Source organism: Carcharhinus amblyrhynchos, chromosome 26 (genome assembly GCF_965287045.1).
Source record: "Carcharhinus amblyrhynchos chromosome 26, sCarAmb.v2.hapA, whole genome shotgun sequence".
Taxonomy (NCBI): Eukaryota; Metazoa; Chordata; class Chondrichthyes; order Carcharhiniformes; family Carcharhinidae; genus Carcharhinus; species Carcharhinus amblyrhynchos.
Window position 1 is genome coordinate 39,747,834 of NC_137349.1, and position 26,039 is coordinate 39,773,872.

The following is a 26,039-nucleotide window of genomic DNA, read 5'->3' on the forward strand; positions in this document are numbered from 1 at the left end:
TAATAAATAAACTTTACACATTTCTGTGTACATTGCATAGTATTAGTTTTTCAAAGATGCATGTCTCCATTTTATGTGCTTGGGGATGCTTGCGCAGCCAGGTAACCATACAATTTGCTTGGTTAGAATATTTAAATATCAGCGGAGAGCATTGATGTACCATTATTGCCAAAAGTTATACTGTTTCCTACTGGAGTTTAGTGTGTGCAGAATACCTTTAGAACATAGAACACTACAGCACAAACAGGCCCTTCGGCCCACGAGTTGCGCCGATCACGTCAACACCTACCAATCTATAGACCTATCTATAACCCCCAATCCCATTAAATCCCATATACTCATCCAGAAGTCTTTTAAAAGACCCCAGCGAGTTCGCCTCCACCACCACTGACGGCAGCCGATTCCATTCACTCACCACCGTCTGAGTGAAAAACTTACCCCTAACATCACTTCTGTACTTGCCTCCCCACACCTTCAATCTGTGTCGTCTCATAGCGACCATTTCAACCCGGGGAAATAGCCTCTGAGAATCCACCCTATCTATTCCCCTCAACATTTTATAAACTTCTATCAGGTTGCCTCTCAACCTTCGTCTCTCCAGGGAAAAGAGTCCCAGCTCCCTCAACCTAACTTCATAAGGCATACCTCCCAGTCCAGGCAACATCCTTGTAAATCTCCTCTGTACCCTTTCAATAGCTTCTACGTCCTTCCTATAGTGAGGCGACCAGAACTGCGCACAGTACTCCAAATGAGGCCTGACAAGGGTCTTATAAAGTTGCAGCATTACCTTCCGATTCCTAAACTCAATCCCTCGATTAATGAAGGCCAGTACACCATACGCCTTCTTGACCACATCCTCCACCTGCGAGGCCGATTTAAGAGTCCTGTGGAATACCTTTGTTAACTAACTTAAACGAGGATAAGAAAATTTTCTTCTAAAACCTTAATTTGTTGCGGTTTACTTGCGAAAAAGTCATCTTTTAAAATATTTAAAATATCTTTTAAATATTTTAAGGATTACATACCAACGGACTTGTTATCTTTCAGTACTGAAAGACCATCCTTATACAAACTTGGAACATCTCCCAGACATCGTCAGATTCACTCATGTCACTTATTGTTCTATTAAACAGTGACTCTGATTCTCACACACATGTTCATGTTTCAGTGGGAGGTTTTGTGGTAGAACTGTATGCTTTTTATTGCTCTCCCGTGTGTACCTACTCGTGTCCTTTGTCTAGAACATGGTGTACAATATTGTACTGGGCCCTATTGATGATAAATCTTGGATTGGTTTGAGTTACAAGATCTACATGGACAAGGGGAGCTAAAGATGGGGGGGAAGCAGTTGTGGGATCAGTCAGGTCCATGATTGCTATCCTAGGCCCAGTGCTAATACATTATTAGTGACCACATTGGTATGGTCTGGAGCTGTATAGACAATAACCTTGAGGAAGCAGACCACAGGTTTGGAGACAAAATGCGTATGTTGAATGCCAAATTTCTCAATCTAATCTCTTCACCCCCTCCTATTTGTAAGACACCTTTTGGTATACTTAGCAATGTATTTTAGTCATGATATCTATCACAAGGCTGCGATGGTGTTGAAGAAATGTTTGATTTAACCCTTGGTATATGACTGCCACCATATCCTCTTCATAAATTTCAACTGTTCCAAATATTTGCTGTTTCCGTCCTAACTTGTACAAAATCCCATTTGCACATTATCTGTTCACTGACACGCAATTTGTCAACTTTTCAATTTTAAAATTCTCATTTTTTTAAAAATTTTAGCACAGCCTTACCACCTCCAAAATTTCTGCTCTGTATACATCTCCCATTCTTTTCCTCCCACTGATGACTATTTCTTCACTTATTCCAGCCCTAAATTCTGGAATTGCCTCTGTAAACCTCCCCTTACTCTCCAGTAAAACCAGTCCTAGCTCTTGATCAACTGCTTTAGTGTTTTCTCCTCGATCAAATTTGTTGGACAGCGCTTGCGTGAATTATTTCAACATTTTACCGGCATAATATAAAAACAAGTTGTTGTCATCTGAATATCTCACAACAAGCTGTAGAGGTTCCTGGTAGACAACTACATATTATTTTCTAGCTAAATTTAGTAAAATTGCTGCTTTGTTTCATGGTCTGTTTTGGCCATGGTTGGATATTAACGAGCCCAAACTGCCTGACTGCCATTGGCACCCACAGGTTTACTATTACATGAGAAAGCTAGACCTGCCACTTTAAAAACATATAATGTGCATGTCCTTTCAGCAAACCACTGCCGCCGCCCCCCCCCCCGGCAAAACAAACAAACACACACACACACTTTCATTCTCACTCTCAGTTTACAAGATAATGGTTGGAATGCGAGCCTCTACAGGTAATCAAGTCTTAAAGGTACAGACAATGTGAGTAGAGAGACGGCCAAGCACAGGTTAAAGAGATATGTATCGTCTCCAGCCAGGATGGTTAGTGAGATTTTACAAGTCCAGGCAATTGTGGGAGTTGCACATAGTGAGACATGAGCCCAAGACCCCAGTTGAGGCCGTCCTCATGTGCAAAACTTGGCTATCAGTTTCTGCTCAGCGACTCTGCGTTGTCGTGTGTCATGAAGGCCACCTTGGAGAATGCTTACCTGAAGATCGGAGGCTGAATGTCCATGACTGCTGAAGTGTTCCCCAGCAAGAAGAGAACACTCCTACCTGGTGATTGTCAGGTGGTATTCATTCATCCATTGTAGCATCTGCATGGTGTCCCTGATGTCCCAAGATCATGCAGATGTATTAGCAATTTTGAAAAACCTGAGGGTCGATAAGTCCCATGGCCCAGATGGGATACATCCTAGGATACTTTGGGAGGCAAGGGGTGAGATTGTGACACCTTTAGGTTTGATCTTTGGGTCCTCACTGTCCACGGGGATTGTGCCAGAGGACTGGAGAGTTGCGAATGTTGTTCCCCTCTTCAAGAAAGGAGATAGGAATGACCCTGGTAATTATAGGCCAGTTGATGGAAAGGGTCCTGAGAGATAGGATTTGTGACCATTTGGAAAGATGCAGCTTAATCCAGGATATTCAGCACGGTTTCATGCCTCACAAATTTGATTGAATTCTTTGAGGAGGTAACTAAGTGTGTAGACAAAGGTAGAGCAGTTGATGTCGTATACATGGATCTTAGTAAGGCGTTTGATAAGGTTCCCCATGGTAGGATTATGAAGAAAGTAAGGAGGTGTGGGATAGAAGGAAATTTGGCTGATTGGATAAGTAACCGGCTGTCTTGTAGAAGACGGTGGTGGAGGGAAAATTTTCAGATTGAAAGCCAGTTACCAGCGGTGTACCACAGGGATCAGTGCTGGGTCTTCTGCTATTTGTGATTTTTATCAATGACTTAGAAGAGGGGGCTGAAGGGTGGGTTAGTAAATTTGCTGATGACACCAAGATTGGCGGAGTAGTGGATGAGGTGGGGGGCCTCTTGCAGGCTGCAAAGAGACGTTGATAGGATGCAGAGCTGGGCCGAAAAGTGGCAGATGGAGTTTAACCCTGATAAGTGTGAGGTGATTCATTTTGGTAGGGCAAACTTGAATGTGGATTACAGGGTCAACGGCTGGGTTCTGAGGAATGTGGAGGAACAGAGAGATCTTGAGGTTCGTATCCACAGATCTCTAAAGGTTGCCACTCAAGTGGATAGAGCCATGAAGAAGGCTTATAATGTGTCAGCGCTTATTAACAGGGGGTTTGAGTTTAAGAGCCGTGGGGTTATGCTGACAACTATACAGGACCTTGGTGAGACCACATTTGGAATGTTGTGTGCAGTTCTGGTCATCTCACTATAAGAAGGATGTGGAACGTTGGAGTAAGTGTAGAGGAGATTTACCAGGATACTGCCAGGTTTGGAGGGTAGGTCTTATGAGGAAAGGTTGAGGGAGCTGGGGCTTTTCTCTTTAGACCGGAGGAGCATGAGAGGCGACTTAATAGAGGTTTATAAGACGATGAGGGGGATAAATAGAGTGGGCGTGCAGAGACTATTTCCTCAGGTGGATGTAGCTGTTACTAGGGGGCATGACTATAAGGTTCATGGTGGGAGATATAGGAGGGATGTCCGAGGTAGATTCTTTACTCAGACAGTGGTTGGGGTGTACCATGCACTGCCTGCTGTGATAGTGGAGTCGGATACTGTAGGAACTTGCAAGTGGTTATTGGATAGGTACTTGGAGCACCCTAGAATGATAGGGAGTGGGATAGATTGATCTTGGGTTTGGACATAGCTTGGCACAACATTGAGGGCCGAAGGGCCTGTACTGTGCTGTACTATTCTATGTTCTACGTTTGTCCGAATTCTCTGCAAAACACAAGTACAATATACCATTAGACTTCCCGACTCCAGAAATGGATAGGGACAATGAAGGGCTAACAAAATGCATTATGCAAGAAAGATGATGAAGATCTCTATTTCAATGGCAATTTAAAAGCTGTGACCATGGGACATCATATTCCTTCATTAGTATGGATTGCCCCATGTTGTGCACCAAAATAGCTGTCATGTGATCAGAACACCACTTGTGAAAGGCTATGATGTTAAACTGTCCATTTGTTTCAGCAGGAAAACTCTGCAGAATGGACCATAACAGCAAGATAACGATTGCAGACTGTAACATCACCCCTCTCTTACTCTGCTGACAAGGTGCTCCATCTCTATTATATCTTGGTATACATTAGAGATGGAACATTTTGATCAAAAGGAATTTAGTGTCTATCATAGTGTCCACTTGAGTGCAGTGTAGATGAGCTACTCAGCCTTGTGGGCTAGGACTGCCTCAGCTTTAAATCTCTTTGCTGAGCTGTTTGAACTGTACTCAAAACAAGGATGTGGAAAAATGGCAACAAAAAACCAAGCTAAGAAAAAAAAAACAAGAGGATCAATTTTTAGAAGGATTTAATTGGCACAAACTAGTAATTGGCTACAGACCATTTCCCAGTAAGCCACCAGTAATAATATCTTAACCTTAGTCATTATCTCATCTACAAACACCACACAACTCGAGGAGTAAACAGAGAGCAAATCTGTGTAGTTTCACACTAAAAGGTCAAATAAAAGCCCAGCTTACTTGGTGTGTCTGTGTTGAAAGGACATGAACATTATATGTTTTCAAAGTGGCAGGACTAGCTTTCTCATGTGATAATAGCTGTGGGCGCCAGTGGCAGTCCATATATGATGTGGAGATGCTGGCGTTGGACTGGGGTAAACACAGTAAGAAGTCTGACGACACCAGGTTTAAGTCCAACTGATTTATTTGATAGTAAACCGGAGCATCTTGTGAGTTTACTATCAAATAAATTGGTTGGACTTAAACCTGGTGTTGTCAGACTTCTTACTGGGTCTATATATGCCCTGCTTGTGAACAGAACTCCCACTTACCTGATGGTGTTGGTGCTCCAAAAGGTTGTGGCTTCTGCTTCCAAATAAACCTGTTGGACTTTAACCTGGTGTTGTGAGACTTCTTACTGTGCTTATCCCAGTCCAATGTCAGCATTTCCACATCAAAAAAAAACAGAGTATTTCTTAATTGGCGAGAGGTTGGGAAGTATTTAAAAGGTCTTGGATATGTATGTATGTATCCTTGTTCACAAGTCACTGAAAGCTTGTATATGGGTGCAGCAAGCAATTAGGAGGGCACTTGGTATGTTGGCCTTCATCACAAGAGGATTTGAATATAAAAGTAAGAATGTCTTGCTTCATTTGTTCACAGCCTTTATAAGACCACACCTGTAATATTGTGTACAGTTTTGGCCCCCTTACCTAAAAGGTATACTTGCCATACAGGGAGTGTAACCAAGGTTCACCAGACTGATTCCTGGAAGAAATGAGCCTTCTATGAGGAGGATTAAGATACTGGGCCCATATGCTTTAGATTTTACAAGTTTATTAATGCCACAAGTATGCTGATATTAACATTGCAATGAAGTTGCTATGAAAATCCCCTAGTCACCACACACCAGTGCCTGTTCGGGTACACTGAGGAAAAATTTAGCATGGCCAGTGTACCTAACCAGCGCGTCTTTTGGACTGTGGGAAGAAACCGGAGCGTCTGGAGGAAGCCCATGCAGACACGGGAGAACCTGCAGACTCCACACAGTGACCCAAGCCAGAAATCAAACGCAGATCACTGGCGCTGAGAGGCAGCAATGCTAGCCACTGTGCCACTGTGAGCAGTGAGAGGTGATCTTGTCAAAACATACAAAATTCTTACAGGACTCAATAGAGTAGATATAGTTGGGATGTTTCTTCTGGCTGGTGAATCTCAAAATTAGAAGTAGACCGTTTTAAGAGATGAGGTGGAATTTTTTCAGAGGATGGTGAATCGGAGCTGAAAGCTTAATCTTTGAACATATTCAAGATGCAAATTGCTAGATTCTTGGATATTAATGACGCTAAGCGGCAGGAGAATTACACAGGAAACTGGCGTTGAGGTAAATCAACAGCCATGATCTAATTGACTGTGTAATGGGCCAAATCGTCTATTCCTCCTACATTCCTACCCATGTTCAGAGGCTTTTAGAAACCTGCCCAATTTGTAAATCATGGTTTCTGCAACCATTTTAAGACAGTGTTTTTGCAGTTCTAACTGATGCTTTCCTTTTTAAAAACCAAGACATTCCACCAGCCAGATTAATATTCTACATGACACGTGGCAATCAGATGAAACATTTAGGGGAATTTCTTTATGCTGAGTTGAATGAGGATGTGAACCTTGGTGTCATGTACACTGGTTCAAACAGTTGGCATTGATGTATTTAAGAGGAGGCTTGATGTATACTTCAGAAGCAAATAGCACATAGAGGCAAGTTGAGAAAAGGGGATTAGGGGGGCACAGTGGTTAGCACTGCTGCCTCTCAGCGCCAGGGACCCGGGTTCGATTCCCGGCTTGGGTCACTGTCTGTGTGGAGTCTGCACGTTCCCCCTGTGTCCGGAATTTCCTCCGGATGCTCTGGTTTCCTCCCTCCAGATATGCTGGTTAGGTGCATTGGCCATACTAAATTCTCCCTCAGTGTACCTGAACAGATGCCAAAATGTGGCAGCTAGGGGATTTTCATTGCAGCGTTAATGTGACACTAATGAATAAACTTTAGACTGAGGGGAGGCTTCTGTGGCATACATATGCTACAGTCAAAGGGCAGCCTCATTTAGGAGTTGCTCGATGGCTGATGTGATCAGTGCTGTGTGATGCTTGTCTGATCTAGCTGGATGGAAGGGATTTTAATCTACAACTGGTTGTGTTGCACTGCGCTGCACTACACTTGAAATTACACAAGTTAGCACTGGGTGGGGCTTGAGAGGGTGCAAATCCCACTGCCTGTTGACAGTGTCCACTCATGAAACTGTTCTTTGGCACAGAATCGTTTGTGCTCTCATAAGTCAAGCAGTTACCCCACTTCCATGAACATTGTTGCATCGTATGTGAAAAATCCATGTCTTTTGTTTCTCAGGTCCTGATTTGTCGGAATTATCGGGGAGATGTGGAAATGTCAGAAATTGAACACTTTATGTCTATTCTGATGGAGAAGGAGGAGGAGTGTTCCCTGACGCCCATCCTGTCACATGGAGCAGTTCGATTCATGTGGATCAAACACAACAATCTCTATCGTATCCTTACAAAAGCTGCTTCTGTGTAATTGCCCTTTAAGATTAAAGGTGTAGGATCCTATAATGGGAAACAGAGTCACTCTCTGGGGACAATGTTGTAGCATTTAGCAAAAGACCTTTTACAAATGTTATGTCAATTTGATCTTGGTCCTTCCAATAAGCAGGCACTGCTAGCACCAAGGGCCTACTTGGCTCACACAGCAGAAAACGTGCAGAGCATCAAGTCAAAAGTTAAATATGGACCAGCACAGGTCCAAAACCTCCGCACTATAGGCCTCCAGTACGTTTGTGTTACGGTTTGATTATGTTCAATGACGAGTGGCATAAGCAAGATAGACGTTGATCGTTGGCACATTCTGTATAAACACCCCAGTGTATTGAAGCTCGCAATGAATCATAGATCAACCTGAATAAGAACTGAACTGCATGCCTTACCTTCTCAACAATGTTTACTCTTGTTTTAAGCCTCTCCCATGATGGATTTACTCAGTTGACTCATTCAGAATGCTGTTTTGGTTACAGTGGCTGAGCCTCTTGTAATAATTTCTCAATTCTCATTTTAGTCTTTATGGGAAGTTGAGAACTGATTTTAATCTCAGCTTCACATTCCTGCCTGCCCGCTCCCCCCACCCATGCTTGTAAAGAATTAATCGCACCCTCACTTGTAAAGAATTAATACACCTGTATCTTAAAAATATTCAAGGATTTTGCCTTTGCTGTCTTTTGATAGATTTCTAAAGACATACTATCCTCAGAGGAAAAAACGTTTCCTCATCCGTCTTAAATGGGCAGCGTCTTATTTTTAAACAGTGACGCACAAGAGGCATCCTCTTCACATTCACCCTGTCAAGACCTCTCAGATCTTTTATGTTTCAATCAAACCACCTCTTTCTCTCCTAAACTCCAGTGGATACAAGCCTAGCCTGTCTGATTTTTCCTCATAATGCAGTGTGCCAATTCCAAGTATTAGTCTGGTAAACCGTATCTGAACTGTGACATATTTACATTCTTCCTTGAATAAGAAGATCAATACTGTACAGACTACTTGATGTGGGCTCACCAATGCCTTTTATAACTGAAGTGTAACTAGTCCACTTTTGACATTAATTTCTTTTGCAATAAACTATAACATTCTACTAGCTTTTGAAATTACTTGCTGTATTTGCATACTAGGCATTTGCAGCTCATGCATGAGGTCACACATCCCTTTGCAACTCAGAGCGCTGCAATATCTCACTGTTTAGATAATGTGCTTCATTTTCATTCTTCCTCCTTTTATCAAGCGCCTCCGCTGCTCAACTTGTCTTGATCATTTAAAGACAGCTCCAAGCATAGGAACCAGACGCTGTTCAGCCTGTCAAGGCTATTTCATCATTCAGTTCGTTATAGCTGATCTGTATCTTTACTCAATCCACTGTGAGGTCTGTGACCCTTAATAGCCTTGTACAAAAATCTACAAATCACAGTTTTGGAAGTTTCAATTGGCCTCCAGGCTTTTTAAGGAAGGGCATTCCATATTTCTACCACTCTTTGTCTGAAGAAAACAAGGAGCTCAGCTACTCCCATCTTTGCCGTCTGTGGCGCATTATGAGTGAATTCTAGCCAGACGAGTCACAAACGCAGGAGTCCTCTCAAATGCAGAGCTCCCAGCTTTGATAGCACTCATTGGCTCAGGCAGGTCCATGCGTTGTATACCCAAGGACTTTCTGTACGGTGAGGTAGCTGAAGCCTAAGCCAGTAGGATGCCCAAAAGCTTCTAATCATGGCGTTTAGACATCAGGTAGGGCACCTCGGAGTCACTGGTTGATGTCAGAGGAAAATGACATCACGATGATCAGTGACTGCACAGGCTTGACATGAGTGCCAACACTGACAATAATGTCACTGTAAAACATCATATGTGGCACTTTCTGCCCCCCCCAGGATTGGCCTCTTCAGACACCCAATAGATTGTTGCTATGTGCCCATCCTTTCATAGATGGGAGGGTACCATAAACAACGTGAAGTTTTTCTTGCTATCATGCATGAAAGAATTGGCTGTAATCTTAAAATTGTGCTCCTTTTGTTCAGGACTGTTCTACCTGAGAAAATAGTTTTTCACCATTTAACCTATTGCATTTTCATCTGTCTGAGTTCTCGCCCTCTTGAGGTAAAGGACAACATTACAATAACCCTTTAAAATATTTTTGTACTTGTCCAGTAATCTTTAGTGATTTCTGTATTTGGATTCCTAAATCTGTTCACCCCTCCGCAGTCCCTAGCTTTTCATATTTGGAGAGTGCTCTGAGCTATCTTTCCTATATCCTCAATAAATGAGTTCAGATTCTCACACTGCTGTGTTTTTTCCACTCATCTAATCTGCCAGTGTCCCATGGCAGCTTTCTGCTCCCATTTGCACTATGTACAGTATCCCCTAACAGTGTTGTCAGTTAACTTAGAAATGCATTTTTATTTCTGCTTACAAATTGTTTTATGGATATAGTGAAAAGTAGCAGCTCTTAACACCAGCCAGCTTGTCAGCCACAGAACGGTTCAAGTTTGTTCGTAGTCTGCTTGTTGTCATTCCAGTACCTTGCTTAGTTTCTCAATTTGTAAGATCAACTTTGGTGACCCAATTATCCGTCAGTCATTAACTTGGCAGCTAATTGTCCTGTTGTTGAATTATTAATAAGCTAGAAGCAGAGATTTTAGCTGGAATTTTACCACACTGCCCACCACAGGAATTGGAGCGGAACATGGAAAGGTCCGTTGACCTCGGCTGGGATTTTATGGTTTTGGGATGAGGGTGCCTGTAAAATCCCACCCATTCTGCCCCAGGCAAATGATCCCACCTCCTCCCTTCCAGTTAGTGCTTCCAAATGCCTTTTCCTTTGCTCGCTGGTCCACCACCCTTGCTCTATACCATTATTGCTGTTGCACTATGACTAAACATTTTCTTATCTCTCCCCAGTTGTTGCCGAAACTACACGTTTTATCATTATGACTCTCTAGACGTTGCTCAAAATCACAGAACCTTCTAACTTGTTTCAGCTCATACAATAAAATGTGACTAATTCCCATGCTCTGCAATGAGTTCTGTTTGCAGTTTGTTATTCAGCAACACTTTGTGCTATTGTCCCCATTGAACTCAATTTTTTACAAAATCCCTGGGCTGTTTTTTGCCTTTCTGAGGAAATTGCATGATTAGAGGGATGTGATGGGGAGGAAGAATTTAGAGCCAGTCAGTTTTTAATGCCTTGACCTTAACCTATGCAGTCGTCGCAACCTCCAAGAAGAATGCGTGTGTCTCTCTGGTGTTTGCATTCCTATATAAAGTGGTTCAGGTGAGGAGGATGATTTTAAATTTTTCCCCAGGTCTAAACTGAACAATTTTTCATTTCAATCCGCACTTCGTTCTTCTTCCCATTCCAAAAATCTCTTGCTGCTCTGGCAAATCAACAGTTTACCTTGGTCCATTTTGAATTTTTCATCATGTCATTGGTGCTATGGGCAGGAAAGGGTTTAATTTTAAAAAACCTTCATTAATCCTCTTGGCACCCGTCTGGAAAAGAAGGTGTCTTAATTTTGCTTTCCCAACCCCTCCTTTATGGTCAGATTGAATTTCTATTCATAATTCCACAGCAAATATTCGCACAGATTCAAACATGAGGGCAGGTGTCACTGCACAGCCCCCTGTACATTCATAAATGAATGAGAGATTGAGAAAGAGGGGTTACAGGGAAAGACCGCAGAGCAAACGGTTATTGTTTCAGGTGAGTCCAGAATCAAAATCCAATGGTATATTCCTTCAGGTGTTGGCAGGCCAAATACTGGATAATTCTCTTTTCTGGTGGAGATGACTGCCACCGTAAGATGCACATAAATTAGTCTTCGAGGCAATGATATAGAAATTGAGAAGATCTCATTGAAACAGTGTAGATGGGGGTCTGTCATAGCCTCCCTTTTCTAAGTTGCTTGTTAAATGGAAGATGACAGACTGATTTGCAGTATAGCAAGACCGTATAACTGGTGGGGGTGAGGGGATGTTCATTATGTTTCATGACCCCCCCACCTCTCCACTTGGCTTTGGCAAAGGGGGTACACTCCTTTGGGTTCCCTGGATTGTTAATAATATTCTAACCATTAAGAATTTGAAAGGAGGGTGCAGGTCCTTTTTCTGAGCAGACCAGTAAACTGGTGGCCAGGCTTTCCTTATGAAATGTAAATGACCGTTGTATATTTCCCTTTGGTTTCTGCAGTCACAGGGATCGTTAGCTTCTCTTAAGAGGTAATGAGGTATCAGCTTCTCTGATGCTGTCAGGAAGTTCCTTTTGCTCAGAGTTAGAGGCTGACATCGCTTCAACCTTGTCAAAGACTTTATCCAGTTTTTAAAATTTTGGAAATTAGTCAGGAGGGTATCTGTATATTTTACAGTGGATTTTAAAAATTGGTAATATCCAAAGGGGTGGAATCCCTTTTTCAATAAACAACCTGGAAGACTGCCCATGTTTACTGTCATTCAGCCACATGAGTATGGCTGTGCGTCTCTGAAACATTTAATTTCCAAGAATAGTTTGCTTAGTTACAGGGATGGTGATCCTCCAGTTTTATTATTGAGGAATTTGAGAGCTTGATCTTCAGTGGTTATTCATATGGCAAAACACAACAAGTCACAGCTTTATCTGTGAATGCGTTCACTAAATGGATTCCAAACCAGATGAAGAACAAAGCTAGGTAGAAATCCTTTTCTTGGTGGTTGCTGTATTACCAGAATGCAATATTACAGCCATCAGTCTCCAACTGATCAACCCACTGCTCACAGATTTTTCTCTTTTTGCTTTTTGAATAAATGAAAATCAAGCGATTTAAAGGATCAGTCCTTTAAAGGGGCACAGTTCCTCTTTCTATTTGCTCAGGAGACATATTCAGTACTCTTCATCTGCTTATCCTTGCTTTCTAATTAGTTTGAGTTAACGACGGTGAGAGCTGTCTGAATCTTCAGTGGTGGGAGTGTTCATCACAGCTGAGCATAATCCTGCCTTAACCTGAAACTAGATTTCACAGCTAGGGTCTGCCAGAGTTACTACACTCCTTTTTCCCTGTGGACACTGACGCCAAATGTTATGCCCGCACCATTGCTGCTTCTGAGGTTGGCTAGTTCACCACAAGCCAGTGACCAATTGTGCTGATTTACTCTCTAGGGAGCCTGGTTCAGACACCTGTTTTTGTTCAACCTCCCCACACCAGCTAACTTTATCTAGCCTTGAATGCAGATCATATGCCCAAATGTAACCAAGAAAGGTGTGCCAGTGTGCTTGAATTGGCCTTGTCTTTGTTGCTTTTTGAAGAATAGTTTCTGCTAGGTTGAGGTTGTGTGGGAAATTGCAAGCTTGAGTTTGCATCCACTCCGTGCAGTGAAGCCTTGTTAGTTCAGCTTCACCGTTACATTAAAGCTTATACTGTGAGAGTTATTGCCATTAATATTTCAATCAACTTTATTTTCCAGGTGTTTTCTGAGTATTTTAAGGAGCTGGAAGAAGAGAGTATTCGAGATAATTTTGTTATAATCTATGAACTGCTTGATGAGTTAATGGACTTTGGCTACCCACAGACCACAGACAGCAAGATCCTGCAGGAGTAAGTAAGGTGGTGTTTCTGGATATTGTGGGGCATAGTTGCCCCACAATATATTTTTTAATGGAAGGGTCCTGTTCATCTTTTTGTTATGGCAAATAATATGTCACTGTGTAAATGACCTCCTTCCAAACTCCGTGCTGAAATGATAACTTTGAGTTATTTGTTCAGGTTAAGATTAAGCTTGGGTTTATGGCAAATGTTAACATATTTCATCTGCTTAAATCCTAAATTGTTTCCAAAAGGTATAATTTTAAATTTTTTTCAGATTTAATGATAATGTACTGGCTGACCAATTGAGGTTTGTTTGTAAGGCTCAGATACAGAATGTAACAGTCCCTGTCTCCGAGCAGTGTCTAGTAGACACGGTGTGATGAGTCCCAGTGATGGAATATGTTCTTGTGCCAAACCACGAGAAGTGGTAAAGGGAGTGACCCTGCTTTTGAATACAGAGAAAATTGGTAAAGTTTGCTATCCTCCAAGAAGAAACACTCCTATTTAGACACATATTTTACAGGCAGAGACTGAGCCTTTTGTGGTTCTTTGACCAAAAAATTTCCTCTAAAGTTTAGCTGTTTGCCAGAAAAAGTTCAGTTTGAAATTTCAAGCAGTGCAAGCTGGTTTATGATTGGGCACGGAAGTATAAGAGATCTGACTGTGGATGTGCCAAGACATCATTACTCATCACTGTTTGCATTGCTTGTGACCAGGTCACTTGGAAAATGAGTGTTCTTGAGCATAATCAAATTGAAACGTCAAACAGTTTTGGCTGTTATAAAGACAGTGGCTGATGTGAAAGAAAATGCTTGAGGCAGGCGGGTAGACAGTGAATAAACGTGACAGGTGCTGGTCAGCTAAGATGGGATTTTTTTATTCTCTGAAATTTCCTGAGATCATTGGTTACATCTCCACAGATGCTGAGTGCTTTTTGCCAATATAGATAATGTGCGAGATAATGAAATGCAAGTTTTGCAGATGACACCAACGTTGGTAAGGTGAAGAAGGAGGTTGTAGGTTGCAGGAAGATGTAGGTGGGTTGATCAGATGGGCAGAGCAGTGGCAAATGGTATTTAATCCTGATAAATGCACGGTGATGCACTTTGGAAGAAGTAACAAGACGAGGAAGTATTTAATAAAGGGAGCAGGACACTAGGAAGCTCAGAGGAACAGATGGATTCTGAGGTGCTTATTCACAGATCCCTGAAGGCAATAGAGGAGGTGAATAGCTAAGAAGGCATATCAACGCTTGCTGCTTTTTAGTTGTGGCATAGAGTACAAGAGCAAGGAGGTAATGTTGGAGCTGTTCAGAACATTGGTTCGGCCATAGCTGGAGTAGTGTGTGCAGTTCTGGTCACCTCACTATAGGAAGGATGGGATAACGCTAAAGGGGGTACAGAAGAGATTCACTAGGATGTTGCCTGGATTGGAGCATTTCAGCTATAAGCAGATACTGGATAGACTTGGATTGTTTTCTCTAGAACAGAGAAGGCTGAGGTGGGGCATGATTGAGTTCCCCTTGGTTGAGGGGTCACTCACAGTGGGGAGCATAGTTTTAGGTTAAGGGACAGGAGATTCAGAGGTGGTTTGAGAAAGTATATTGTCATTCAGGAGGTGGGAATCTGGACTGCCTGGGAAAGTAGTGAAGGCAGTAAAAAGTCTCTCAACATCAGGTCAAAGTCCAACAGGTTTATTTGGTAGCAAAATCCACTAGTTTTCAGAGCGCTTGCTGCTCCTTCAGGTGTAGCGAGGAGCAGCAAGAGCTCCAAAAGCTGGTGGCTCTTGTCACCAAATAAACCTGAATGACTTTAACCTGGAGTTGTGAGACTTCTTACTGCGTTTACCCCAGTCCAACGCCGGCGTCTCCACAACAAGGTAGTGAAGATCAGAAACATTTCAATCTTTAAAAAGTATTTGGATGGGCACTTGAAGTATCATAATATCATTAAATATCATATTTAAGGATATGGGACAAGTGGTGGAAAATGGGATTAGTGCAACTTTGTTGTCATCCAGGGTAAAGTGGATTAGCACCGTCTCTGCCATTGATGCATATTGGCAGTAGTGTGTACCATCGACAAGACGTCGGCAACTCACCACAACAACCTTCCAAACCCACAACCAGTCCCATCTAGAAGGACGAGGGCAGCAGACAGATGGGACCACAACCATCCTGAGGTCACTCACCATCCTGAGTTAGAAACATATTGCCATTCCTTAACTCCCGCTGTATCAAAATCCTGACACTATCTTTTTAACAATACTGTGCATATTACTTACACCACATGGATTGCAGCAGTTCAAGAAGTTATCTCACCACTGTTTTGACATGGCAGGCAGTAATTGTTGGACTGCCCAAATCCCAAAGGGAAAGCTATCACAATGATTTGCAGGGTGTATGTCATAATCAGAAGGTATCTGCACTGAAGTTGGGAATAAAAAATGCAAACTAGTCTTAGGGATTATAAATATTAAATGTAAACATTTTAAAAAATGAGAGAAAGAAAACTTAAACATACAAGGTTACATTTACACAATTAACAGGTTTTGCAAACATTTACCAAAGATTTCTGCTTAGTTAAATTCAAAGCTAAATACTCCTTTTTAGACAACCGCCCTCACAGATTTTCCTCTAGAGATTCCAGTAAAATTACCACAAGCATCCACTTGTCAGGCTTTTGAAGGTGGATGCAGACTGCTTTCTTCACAGGTCTGTTTTAGTACACATGCTCCTCAGGATCTTATAACACCACACCTGTACAGCCATCAGTCTCTTTAAATACATTTCCCCCTTTCATCTTAAAATCTATTGTTTCTGGGTCCCTTTGGAAGTTTTCATTCCCAGGATATATACAAATCCTTGTTATTTGTGGAGCTACTACTTTTGGGTACAATTAAACATAATACTTTGCTTTATCCATTTATGATTATCGTCAGTTGGAAATACAATTGGTCAACCTCATGTCACCGCCCCCCTTGCCATCTTGATGCAAATATCCATTCATGCTGCTTACCAGTCTTAGCCCTGCTCATCTTCACCTCAAAACATCTACTTCATGACATCCACTTTTTGATGTTTCTATCCTTGCCATCTTCAGTATAATTAAATAAGCCATACAATATATATATTTGTGCACACACAATCCTGTTTTGCAGTTTGCCACAATAGTATTGGGGTAATACGAAAAAATGTGATACTTTTGTTATACCACCACCTTCTCGAGGGCAGTCAACAATGGCAGTTAACAATCTCGTCTTTGCTTTGAAATTCTTTCATGAGCTCACCCCTATCCTATCTCTGTATATCTCCAGCCTTACAACCCTCTGATAAACCAATACTCCAGTGCTGACTTTATCTGCACCCCCTATAGTCATTGCTCCACCACTGGCAGATGTGCCTCTCAGCTGCCTAAACCCCAAGCTGTGGAATGCCTCTCTACTTCCCCTGACTTTAAACAATACCTGTTTGGCACAGGTAACAATGTGTGATTTGGAGTCAGATTTTGTCTAATAGTGCTACTCTGTGCCTTGGGGCAGTTTACTAGATTAAAGATGTTGGATGCATTGATGGTGCTGAGACTCTGCTCTCCCCTGGGTGTCATTTCACTTGGAGCCATCCATTATCCCGTTCAGTGATTGTTTTACATCCCTCTGCCCAGGTTTTGTGTCCTGCTTCTTCGCTGTTCTTGATCCCTAGAAGCTGATTTTCTTCTCTTGTCTGTAGTGAGTTTACCAGTGCAATGTACATACCAGGCGATGACCATCACCAGTAAGAGACACTCTTCCCACTACCCTTTGACAACTCAATGATGTTACCATCACTGAATCCTCCACTGTCAACATCCTTGGGGTTACCTTTGACCAAAAACTCAACTGGACTCACCCGTAAACACAGTGGCTACAAGAGCAGGTCAGAGGCGAGGAATACCGCAGCGAGTAACTCACCACCTGACTCCCCAAAGCCTGTCCACCATCTACAAGGCACAAGTCAGGACTATGGTGGAATACTCCCCACTTGCCTAGATGGGTGCAGCTCCAACAACACTCAAGAAGCTTGACACCATCCAGAACAAAGCAGCCCACTTGATTGGCACATCTACAAACATTCAATCCCTCCACCACTGACACTCAGTAGCAGCAGTGCATACTACTTACAAGATGCACTGAAGCAATTCACCCAAGAGCCTTAGACAGCACCTTCCAAACCCACAACCACTTCCATTTAGAAGTAAGGGCAACAGATACATGGGAATACCACTACCTGCAAGTTCCCCTCCAAGCCACTCGCCATCCTGACTTGGAAATGTAATGCCGTTCCTTTGAGTCAAAATCCTGGAATTCCCTCCCTAACGGCATTGTGGATCAACCCACAGCGTATGAACTGCAGCGATTCAAGAAAGCAGCTCATCACCACTTTCTCAAGGGCAGCTAGGAATGGACAATAAGAAGTCTCACAACAGGTTAAAGTCCAACAGGTTTATTTGGTAGCAAACACCACTAGCTTTTGGGGCTCTGTCCCTTCTTCAGGTAAGTGGGGAGTTCTGATCACAAACAGAGCATATAAAGACATTAAAGGTGTCATTGTATGCCCTGTTTGTGATCAGAACTCCCCACTCACCTGACGAAGGGGCAGAGCCCTGAAAGCTAGTGGTTTTTTTCTACCAAATAAACCTGTTGGACTTTAACCTGGTGTTGTGAGTCTACATCAGTAAATGGTGGCTAGCCAGTGATGCCTATGTCCCATGAATGAATAAAAAAAAGTAGCCAGGAAAGGCCCATTGATGCAGACTTGCAGGCATCACATCAGCTAGCTGCCTCAGCTGATTTAACTGTTGCAGGCCTGAGGGGACTGTTGCAACAATAATAGCAACTGGCTACTGTTGGGGAGAGAGTACCTTCCCTGTTTTTGCTGCCTTTGGCATGACTGCCTTCTGATTTGAGTGCTAGCACAAGGTGAGGCTTCAGTAATACCCCCAATTCCATAGGACTTGCATATTAAAGGTGGGGTGGTTAAAGGCAGAGGATCCTGTTATGACACCCCAGAAATGAGTCCAACTAGGGTCAGCGAATTAGAGCATCAGCCTCTCCATGCAACTGTCCAAAGGATTACAACAGAAAAAGCTGACAGGAGATCTGATGTATACCCAGAGTTCAGGGAAAACAAACTATTTCCATTTGCCACTGTGTTGGTAGCTAGAGGATTTAACCTAATGACTGAAGGAATGCAGAAAAAGGTTAGGATTTCTTTTCCTGAGGTTTGTTAGGATAGGGGAAGTCCCAAGAAACGGCTGGAAGCAGAATTGTTTGTAACCTTTCAGAAAAGGGAGGATGAATATTCATTTGCCAAAGTATTGGGAAAAGACAGGGGAATGGGACCCAGATGGAGTTGGGTTAGTTTTCAGAGACTGGCGTAGGTCTCTGACCACAATGGGAATATTGAAAATGTGCTACCTTGCGATAAAACAGGGCTTGTACCCTTCATGCATACATTAATGTCAACTAAGCATCTGCTTTTCTTTAGTGAAGAAGTTGAGTGTTTGGAGTGTAGAGGATGGAGGTATGTTCTAAATGAAGAATGTGCCCTCTGCTCCCACCACCCTGCAAGAGTGTGAAACCAAATACCTTGGCCTTCATTTACCTCCTCAGTTTATTCTTTCCATTCGTTTCTCCCTTTTTCTTTTATTCTTCGGGCTGTTTTTGGTCACAGAATACAATAGTCTCCATCTCGTTTGCTGACTGAAGCCTTTTTAAATGTTACCACTTGCCAATGAAAATAATTGCTAATGAAATGCAGGTACTCCTTCTCCATTGTGTAATGCTGTTACTCAGTAATAGTTTGTTTTTCACCGGATGGCTGGCTGCAGTTGCTGTCTGGCTATTTCAGGGCGTACTTTAATGAGACCACCCACGCAGTCTGGGAGCTCTTTCTGGATTTGTTTAAAGTGATCCATTAGTAAAAAGGGTGGCTTATCCTGTGCCACTTTGGCACGACCGCTGCCTAAAATTCAAAATTAAGGCTATCTAAACCCACACAGGGAAGCCTTACAAGCAGAGCCCAGTATTTGTAATAAATCCCATCTCAGGGTAAGCACTTATCCGATACTGATGTTCTGTATTTTAACACAAAACAGTTCTTGAGTTATGGGTATTTCTGGAAATGTTGACATTTATTACCTTTGAGAAGGTGAGTGGTGAACTGCCTTTTTCAGATGCTGCAGTCTGTGTGGTGAGATGCTCCCACAATGCTGCGGGATAGAGAATTCCAGGATTTTGGCCCTGTGATAATGAAGGAATGGTGATTTTTTTTTTAAGTCAGGTCATTGGCAGAGTGGTTAGCACTGCGGCCTCTCAGTTCAGGGGACTGGTTCAATTCTGGCCTTGGGTGACTGAGTGGAGTTTGCACAGTCTTCCCATGTCTGTGTGGGTTTCCTCAAGGCCCTTTAGTTTCTCCCATGGCCCAAAGATGTGCAGGTTAGATGGACTGGCCATAAGGAAATGTGTGAGGTTATGGGGATTGGGCAGGAAAGAGGACCTGGGTTAAGATACTCTGTCAGAGTCAATGAAGAATAGATGAGCCAACTGGCCTGTTCTGCATTGTGGGGTTTCTCTTCTATGGTGTGTGCCTTATAGGGGCACTCTGAGGTGATGGCATTCCCATGACCACTACCCATGCTCTTCTGTTGAGGAAGCATTGAGTTGTTAATATTGCATCCTGTATGTACTATACACTGCCGTCAGTGTGCTGGTTATATGTTATCATTCTACCAAAGTGAGGCTTTCTATTCTGCAAAAACTTAGAGTTGAAATTGAGAACTTAAATAATCCAAAGTATTACAGTTCTTCTTCAATGTATATGAGGGACTAATTGTAGTAGTGTGGAAATGCCTCAGGCTAATTGAGGTCTGCTCCCACAGCCAGAGAGCGGAAAAGGAAACAATAAAAGAGTGAGGGCTAGGGTAGGTAAATCATTTGTGTTGAGTTGATTTGTTTTTCTTGTCATCAGCTGTCAACCGGGTTTGAGCTGACTATTCAGATATATATCCCCCAATTGTGGACTGGTCCTAATAGCAGCAAACTAGGAAGAGCGTAGGATAGAATCATAGGATCCCTACAGTGCAGAAGGAGGCCATTTGGCCCAACAAGTCTGTACTGACTCTCCCACCCTATCCCTGCATATTTACCATGACTAATCCGTCTAAATCTGCACATCTTTAGACCGTGGGAGGAAACCAGAGCAGCCAAAGGAAACAGATGCAGGGGGAGAAATATGTGCAGGTTAGGTCAATTGGCCATGCTAAGTTGTCTCGCAGTGTGCCAAGATCTGAAGATAAGTCATTGGTCTACAGGAATGGAATGGCGAGTGAGCCTGCTTAAGGTGCTCTGTCAGTGAATCTATGCTGACTAGATGGTCCAAGTGGTTGTCTCCTGCACTGTTGGGATTCTATGAATGTACAAACTCCACACAGACAGTCACCCAAGACTGGAATCGAAACACTGAGACGTAAAATAATTTGTAAAAACCAGTCATTGAGTTGAAGTCAACACTCAAGACGCATGTCTTCATAAAGAACAAAGTTCACCACAGCATAGGAACAGGCCCTTCGGCCCTCCAAGCCTGTGCCAGTCATGATGCCCTAACTAAACATAAAAACTTTCTGCCCTTACTTGGTCTGTATCCCTCTATTCCCTCCCTATCCATGTACCCATCCAGATGCCTCTTAAATGTTGCTAATGTGCCTGCTTCCACCACCACCACCTTTGGCAGCACATTCCAGGCACCTACCATTCTCTGCATGAAAAACTTCCCCGCACATCTCCCTTAAACTTTCCCCCCTCACCTTGAACATGTGCCCCCTTGTAATTGACACTTCCACCCTGGGGATAAATGCCCCTCATAATTTTGTAGACTTTTATCCGGTCTCCCCTCAGCCTCCATCTTTCCCGTGAAAATAATCCCAGTTTATTCAACCTCTCCTCATAGCCAACGCCCTCGAGACCAGGCAACATCCTGGTGAACTTCCTTTGCACTCTCTCCAAAGCTCCCACATCCTTCTGATGTGGTGCCCAGAATTGCACACAATACTCCAAATGTGGCCTAACCAAGGTTTTTATATAGCTACAACATGATTTGCTAACTCTTGTACTCAATACTTTGGCTGATGAAGGCAAGCATGCTATATGCCTTGGCCATCTGTGTTATCACTTTTGGGGAACTGTGCACCTGCACACCTGGATCCCTCTGGATGTTAATGTTCCAGAGGATTCTGCCTTTTACAGTATAATTCACCCTTAAATTTGATCCTCCAAAATGCATCACCCGGCATTTGTCCGGATTGAACTCCACTGTCATTTGTGTCTAAGTCTCTAGCCTATGTATATCCTGTTGTATCCTCTGACAGTCCCTGGCACTGATGTGAAGATGCCAGTGTTGGACTGGGGTAGGCATGGTAAGAAGGCTCACAACACCAGGTTAAAGTCCAACGTGTTTATTTGGTAGCCTGGCACTATCAGCAAGTCCCTCAATCATCATGTCATCTGCAAATTTTCTAGTCAGACCATCCACATTTTCTTCCAGATTATTTAAATATACTACAAACAACAGGGGTCCCAGCACTGATCCCTGCACATACCACTAACTAGTCACTGATCTCCATTCTGAAAAACACCCTCCCACCACTACTCTCTGCCTTCTATAACCAAGCCAGGTCTGTATCCATCCAGCCAGCCCATCCCGAATCCTATGTGATGTTAATTTCTGTACCAGTCTGCTGTGTGCCATCTTGTCAAACGTCTTGCTAAAGTCGATATAAACTAAATCCACAGCCCTTCCCTCATCAATTATCTTTGTCACCTCTTCAAAAATTCAATCAAGTTGGTGAGATCTGACCTTCCCTGTATGAAACCATGTTGCCTGTCACTAACTAGTCCATTTTCTTCCAAATGTGCATATATCCTGTCTCTCACTATTTTCTCCAAAAGCTTCCCCACCACTGACATCAGGAACCTCGCTTGTGGCCAAAGAGAATGTGAAGATATCTGTTAAGGCCCCAGCTATTTCTCCCTTTGCCTCCCACAGTGGCCTGGGGATGTGTCTGCATTAACGCAATTTAGGATGCACAACGCTCCCCCCTCCTTCGATATATTGACATTCTCTAGAGTGCTCGCACACCCTATCCCTGACCTCAGCATCCATCATCTTGTAACGTCAAAGGGGACATGGGTTTGCCAGAATTGCACCATGCCAATGGATCCATGCTGCAGCTGACAGAGCAATTTCCCAGTACAACAATTAGCAAGGTAACGGTGCAGCGATGTAATCCTTTTCATTGCTACTGACTGCAAAATCAGGGCAACATTTTCCAACCGAATGTTAGCACTGTAAAAAGCCCTGCACTAAGAGTATCGAATTGTCGATTGGCCAAGTTACCAGGGTTCAGAGAGTAGAAAAGTGGCTACTGTACAGGTTCAACACTGAATGTCACTTCCAAATCTGCCTCTGTTAGACAAATCTCCAACTTGTGTTCATTCCAATTTTAGGTATATTACGCAGGAAGGTCATAAGCTGGACACTGGGGCTCCACGCCCACCAGCAACAGTTACCAATGCTGTGTCTTGGAGATCGGAGGGGATCAAGTATCGGAAAAATGAAGTATTTCTTGATGTTATTGAATCTGTCAATCTATTGGTAAGTTCTTTCTTCTTAGACAAGTAGAACTTTGCAACATACAGGACTTCCAATTCATCTTGGGGGTACACAGGGGAGTGAAGAGAGAATGCTTGAAACTATTTAAACGGCAGCACCTTTATCTTAAGCACCTCCTTCTCTTTCATATACCCTAAGAGGGCATTGGCGACCATGGACTTCCATCGGATTGGTCCATGATTATGTTTGCAGTGGTTTTCCATTGCCTCCTGCAATGTGGCTGACCAGGAAACACACTCACTCTGAGCTGTGTGTCACCAGATGTATTGGAAGGATTTTCAGGCTGATAATTGATCTGTTTGAGAATGTTATGAAGACACCTTCCATGGCGATCAAGTCCTGAAGAGGGATTTGAAGCCGAATCTTCTGGCCCAGGGGTCGGGACACTACCCACTGCACCACAGCAAGACCTATACTTGCTGTGAATGCTGAGATGCTTCAGCACAAATATTTCAATTTGATTTATGCTTTTTTTTTCAGTGACCCATGCATCATTCCTCAAACGAGTGCAAAGGCCTGTTTGCAAGCCATTTGGCTGTTTTATTCCAACTGGCCACTTATTGGCGTTTGAAGTGTTCTGGTCGCTCTCCTTCCCTTTGCTCAGTGTTCCTGCTATGTTTTGTGAACATGCAACAGCCTAAAACATTGCGCTGGCTTTGTTTGGTGAGAAATATTCTCTTTTGCCAAAACACTTAAGCCGCGCACTGAACAGCTGAGGCTATTCATGACAACTACATTTTAAAGGGAACGTTGGATACCCTTGGAGAGAGGCAACGATTCACTCTTGAACAATATTCTCTTTAGAAGTCTTCGTGTTCTGTTTAGAAACCCTACAGTACAGAAAGAGGCCATTTGGCCCATCGAGTCTGCACCGACCACAATCCCACCCAGGTTCTAACTCCATATCTGTACATATTTTACCCAGTAATCCTCTAACCTATGCATCTACGGTCAACTTAGCATGGCCAGTCAATGTAATCCACACATCTTTGGACTGTGGGAGGAAACCCATGCAGAGACGAGGAGAATATGCAAACTCCACTCGGGCAGTGACCCAAACCGGGAATCGAACCCAGGTCGCTGGAGCTGTGAAGCAGTAGTGCTAACCACTGTGCTACCGTGCCGCCCATGGTAGATTCCTGCAGTGCATTCACCTCTGAATCCTGGGTTTGATTCACCCCAGGCTGAAAATACAAAGCCGTAAGATCCAGCCTGAATGAGCTTGGATAATGTCACACACACCATGAAACTGCCTATCAGATTTGGAAATTGGTGATGTCATCTGAGGGGGTCAGTTGGAGGCAATGGATATTGGGTTTTTGTGGAGGCGAGGATATTAAGGCAGTTGTCTGACACTTCTGCACAATAGTGACTGTCCTTAAAGTGCCAACCAAAGAATTATAAAGCTCTTATTCCTAATATTGATGCTGCTCATCTTGATAAGCATTAAAAAGGCTAAATCATCATAGAAATCGTAGAATTCGTACAGTGCAGAAGGCCATTTGGCCCATTGAATCTGAACCGAACACAATCCCACCCAGGCCCTAACCCCATGCATTTACCCTGCTAGTCCCCCTGACACTAAGGGACAATTTAGCATGGCCAATCTACCTAACCGGCACATCTTTGGACTGTGGGAGAAACTGGAGCACCCGGAGGAAACCCATGCAGACACGGGAAGAACATGCAAACTCCGGACACAGTGACCCAAGCCGTAAATCTAACCCAGATCCCTGCAGCAGTGCTAACCACTGCACCACCCTAAATATTCCATTAGTGTTTATTAAAATGTAATCACAGGTCACAGATTCCTGAATATTTAATAACTTGATGTTCCCCTGTTCTTGACTGTTAGTAAATTGTTTTATAGACTTGGTTTGAAGTGGAAATCTGTTTAAATCAGTTCTGGAGAGGTCATCATCTTTCTTTCTCTCACTCTAGGTTAGTGCGAATGGAAATGTGTTGCGTAGTGAAATAGTGGGTTCCATCAAAATGAGAGTATTTCTATCAGGAATGCCAGAATTGAGACTCGGACTAAATGACAAAGTATTATTTGAGAACACGGGCCGTGAGTATTCATTTGTTACAATATTGTGCCAAGCAAAGTAGTGACTGTGTGCGCGGAGGGAGATAAAAAACCCTCTACCTTTTTGTGTGAAGAGGAAATAGCTAAAACGTTAGTGTATAAAGCGCCTGTGGGATTTGATCCTCCTAAAGCTTGGGCAGTTTCATACTGAGATTGTTGATTCTTTGAATGTACAAAGTTTTAGTTAAACAAAAGTCTACCAATCTAATGATGAAATGTGGGGGAAATGGGGCAGAGTATTTGAAGCATGGTTCAGTTGTAGCACTCTCGCCTCCGAATCAGAAGAATGTGGCTTCAAGTTCCAATACAGAGTCTTGACACTGTGCAGTATTGGGGAGACCTGCACTGTCAAAGATACCATCTTTTAGAGACATTAAACTGAGGCTCTGTCCGCCCTCTTGGGTCGATGTAAAGATCCGCAGTACTATTGGAAACGGAGCACCTTCACAAAATCCTGCCAAATCTTTATCTGTCAACTAACATCACTTTAAGTAAAAGATAAGCTATTCATTCATCTCACTGCTGCTTGTGGGATCTTGCTGTACTTCAGTCGAGGTAAATGTGAGGTCATCCACTTTGAACCTCAAGTTGATCCATTAGACTACTTCCAAAATGGTGAAAACTTGGGAACAGTAGCAGTCTGTTTATGTTGATCATTAAAATATTACAGAAAACAAAAAGAAAACAGTTAATGCAATACTGACTTTCATGTCTGGAGGACTGGAATACAAGGGGATGGAAGTTATGCTAAGGCTATACAAAGGTATTACACCACACCTGGAGTAATATTCAGTTCTGCCATACCTTTGGAAGGATACATTGTCCTTTAAAGGAGTGCCATGCAGGTTGAGAATGATGCCCAACTGCCAAGGTTTGAATGAGTTCAAATCCCACCACAGTAGCTGGGGAATTTAAATTCAACTAATTAATTAAAATCTAGAATGCAAGGCTGATATCAGTAATGGTGAGCATGCAACTATCAAATTATTGTAAAAT

General features: G+C 42.9%; 1 protein-coding gene across 1 annotated transcript in view; it reads left to right on the forward strand.

Annotated features, from left to right (window-relative positions):
* The window catches only part of LOC145358505 (AP-1 complex subunit mu-1), a 109,725-nt gene that overhangs the window by 16,508 nt on the left and 67,178 nt on the right, over positions 1-26,039 (forward strand). Inside the window, exons 2-6 of the mRNA XM_080212621.1 lie at positions 7,488-7,644; positions 10,900-10,967; positions 13,130-13,260; positions 22,792-22,939; positions 24,899-25,025. Of these exons, the coding sequence (XP_080068747.1) occupies positions 7,488-7,644; positions 10,900-10,967; positions 13,130-13,260; positions 22,792-22,939; positions 24,899-25,025 (631 nt within the window). The remainder of the gene's footprint in view (positions 1-7,487; positions 7,645-10,899; positions 10,968-13,129; positions 13,261-22,791; positions 22,940-24,898; positions 25,026-26,039) is intronic.